Source organism: Anguilla rostrata, chromosome 8 (genome assembly GCF_018555375.3).
Source record: "Anguilla rostrata isolate EN2019 chromosome 8, ASM1855537v3, whole genome shotgun sequence".
In the NCBI taxonomy this organism is placed as follows: Eukaryota; Metazoa; Chordata; class Actinopteri; order Anguilliformes; family Anguillidae; genus Anguilla; species Anguilla rostrata.
Genome location: NC_057940.1, coordinates 26153526 through 26157338, shown reverse-complemented (window position 1 = coordinate 26157338; position 3813 = coordinate 26153526). Strand labels below are relative to the sequence as shown.

The 3813-nt window shown below is 41.6% G+C and overlaps 1 protein-coding gene across 1 annotated transcript; it reads right to left on the bottom strand.

The window, feature by feature from the left end:
* Positions 1 to 287: 287 nt before the first annotated feature.
* Positions 288 to 2777, bottom strand: nkx2.7 (NK2 transcription factor related 7). Its single transcript, XM_064347361.1, has 2 exons — positions 2234 to 2777; positions 288 to 1158 (listed from the first exon to the last, which is right to left on the bottom strand). The coding sequence occupies exons 1-2, from the start codon at positions 2541 to 2543 to the stop codon at positions 563 to 565; spliced, it is 906 nt and encodes a 301-aa protein (XP_064203431.1). The 5' UTR covers positions 2544 to 2777; the 3' UTR covers positions 288 to 562.
* Positions 2778 to 3813: the final 1036 nt, after the last annotated feature.

Genomic DNA, 3813 nt, shown 5'->3' with positions numbered 1-3813 from the left:
CCAAGCCATGTAAGTTTCGAATTCAAGGGACCATTCTCCATACCAAACGCAGGATATTTTTCAATAGATTATAAATATCTATAAAAGTGATGTTTGTTCATCGTATCCAAATTATGTTAACATGGATTTTCGCAGTGAGGAGGTCGTGAATTTTAATTTAATTTTATTTAATAATAAAAGTGTAGGCCGCGATAGATCTGATCTTCTGTGTTCTTCTCTCGAATCACTTGACCGCACATTCCCATGCAAAACCATGGTCTTCTGAATAAAATAAACAAAGCCATAAATCAGTTTAGATATTTATTATAGCACTTCCTACATACAAAAGTATAAAAGCACAAATTATATGAAAATAGTGGACATATTTTACAAACAATATAAAGTATGCATGTGCATTTTTGTGACATATAGTTTTGTTAAATTTACAGTCAGTGATTCTGCTCGGAACAAACAAAAACACGTTCAACACAGTTAAGACGTATGGCGTTTCTTGTTCTTGGGGTCTCAGGTGTAATCTTTTAATGCCATTCCTTTTCCTGACAGTACCCGGTTGTTTTGGCTCTCACCATGCTCTAATTCCCTGCAGTGTGGCCTGAAAATGTCCCTGTTGGCTCAAGGGTCCCTCTGCGCTGCCCACGGCGAGGTTCATGTTTACTATGTGGCTGGTGGTTTGCGTGCCATTGGGCACGGGGGGCACGCTTGTGTAGTTACAATTGTATGGGTTATTACCATAGCCGCTGTAGTAGGTGTTGTAAGGGTAACTGCCAACCGTGACATTGTATGGACCCGGATAAGCCTGGGGTCCCGCCAGGCAGGGTTTCCCATCACGCACCAAAACAGGCACCGCTACCCTTCGCGGTGGAGGCGGGTGTCCGGCCAGTTCCAGGGACTTGTCCTGTCTCTGTCGCTTGCACTTATACCGCCGGTTCTGAAACCATATTTTCACCTGGGTGGAGGTGAGTTTCAGAAGGCTGGCGAGGTGGTCGCGCTCGGGCGCGGAGAGATACCGCTGCTGTTTGAAGCGCCGCTCCAGCTCGAACACTTGGGCCTGTGAAAAAAGGACCCGCGGTTTCCTGCGCTGCCTCTGTGTAGTTCTCTCAGAGCAGACATCCTCCTTTTGGACGCTACAGCCTAGCGTATCCTCATGACCACAGGTGCCTGCAATAGGAGAATATCAAGTTTAGGGCATAGCACACACACCAGACAGTATCTCTTTAAATGTGGTTAATGATAGTTCAAGCCAGTGTCTTTATTCTAAACTGACGATTAATTAGGCCTTAGTCTATCTATTGAATATTTTGGCCGTTGTGCATGCTCACATTATGCGTCAAAGAAATTACAATTGAACACCGGTCAATATTTTAATGTAATAAAACACGGTGATGTCTAAACGGTCACCAACATTTGAACAATGTCAGTTTACGAATGCTTATGATTTGCCGTTTTTTGGAGTCAGTTCATTAAAATTATGACTGTTAAATCAGTTACGTGCGTTCGATAAGGATAGATTATGCAGGCTACTCTATCAGATTTAACACTGGATACAGCTGATTTTACACTGAATAGTGTGCTGTGTGGGAAGTAGTTAAATTAGGCTGAAGTTTTCTTTCAGTCTGAGCACAGTCCCTACATTGCTTTCCCACTGGTACAAAGACCGCTTTCCAATGGGTCATATTCCCAAAACTGATGTGCACGAATAGCCGACTATAATTTAATTAGTCTATAATTTACATATTAAATTACTTTTCATAATGACAGACAGATATACATGTTTCAATACTGTCACGGTTCCGTTAGGCCTACTTTTCGGTGTGTATAAACGTGTAACCAATTTATTTCTGTAGCCTGTTGCTAAAACTTGCATAACCCTGACTTAATTATCATGACTTGTTGGTTAAATGAGTTTAACTACGTTGTCCGCGATTTTGTTGACCATAATCACTGCACAGGCATGTAGCAAGACGAATTTAACTTGTTGCATGTGTTTAAAGCAAAATGGTTACAAGTTAAAATAAGTTTACCCTGTCGAATTCAGCAATTATCTATGGTGGATTGATTCGTAAAAGACCGTGTAGGCAATGATGAAAAACGTGCTTCTCTTTAGACGGTCAGTAGTTTATGCCTAAGTAGGCCTATATTTGATCATTCACAACTTCAGCGGGAGATTCATATAATTATAGTGACGACCCACTGCCAACTTTCTCTTTTATAGTCAGTCATGTGTGGCGCTTACCTGCGTCTTCGCTTGGATCCGTCTCTTCCTCTGTAGGAGACCCACAGGAACCTCTCAGAATGTCAAAGTCCTCAGTGTTTATGTGGCATTTTATCTGCCCTCCTTCTGCGCAACACTGCTTCTCCGGGCTGTACAGCATGTCGAAGCTTCCGAGCGCCGAATGCAGACACTGTGGTGGCTGTATGGGTCCTGCATCTTGATCTTGGAAGAAAATTGCGTGTTGGTGGAAAACATGATGAGACTGCTGCTGCTCCAACTTCAGAATGTCCTTAACCGAGAAGGGTGTGGACGTTACAGGGCTAGGAAGCATTACGGATAACCAGTGGAGAAATTCAGCGAAATAAAAATAAAATCCAAAGTACAGTAAAGTGTTGTCAAATATAATGACAGTGACGTATTAATGAATCATCAAAAAGTTCATTCGCTTGCCAAGTAATCGGCTGAAGGAATTGTTCATCTGACGGGTGAAAGCTGCAGGAGAAATCCTGAGACGTCCACAGAGGAGGTTAACTTGTCTAATGGCTTTTAATGATATCAAGGATCTACCTTTCAGCGCTCAATGAGCACTTCCTCGAACACCCATTAGCCAAGAGTTGATCACGTGGTGTTGTGCACACTCCTCTCCTCATATGTCTGTTAACCACACCCATCACTCAATTTAGACTTGGAGGCAGAGAATGAGCTTTTGAATGATCAAATTCCCATTTGTCTGCCTTGAAGAATTATAAGGTACAAATGCCTTGATTGTCGTAGGCTACTTACTCCTCTGAATAAATGTACGCAGATTTCCCGCTTAATTTACTCAACCTATAACCCCAGGCGTTGAACAATAAGAGAGTTTTCCCCAGTGGAAAATGTGAAGGCGGACTTTCACTAATAGAGTGGGCCCTTTTTAATAACACGGACAAACTGACGTAGAGATATGGAGTACTCAATTACAAGTTTTAAATGTATTGCATTTTTCTGTAGTATAAATGACAAAAAAATCCTTATCTGTCGAATATTAGGTTGGATCTAGGCCATAAATGCAGTCCATTTACCATTGCATTCCCTCACTAATTGACTGTTTTATCCCTCTTTGGAGTTCTGGACATTTTCCAAACGGTTTCACATGACAATTTCCGATGGGCCCCCTCAAACACTGTTAGCTTATACAGGGTTTCTTTAGAGCTTGTTTGATCAGTGTTTGTTTTGCTTATCGATGGCCCTTATATCTGACAGGGGACCAAGATAGCAGAGTGAGACTGTTTCTAACAGAGCCAAACGAAAGGAGAGAAATTAATAATATAAGAACCAAGGACGTAGAATGTCTCTGGATAGAACGGAGTGGACGGCTCGCAGGGTAGACCGAACCACAAGATTCCTATGTTGGCACCCGTGAATTAATCTTACCAGCCGCCACTTTTAACAACGGTTTACTGCCTGGATTTCTTTTTATACATTTATCAAGTGGTGTAATTTAGCCTAATCTAAACAGATTATTAGTTGCATTTTCACCCTTGTTCGGTTCGTGCGTAATTTATTTTGTCTATATTCTAACCAGTTTAGTATGTTTAAGCATTCTCAAAAATGGATAACAT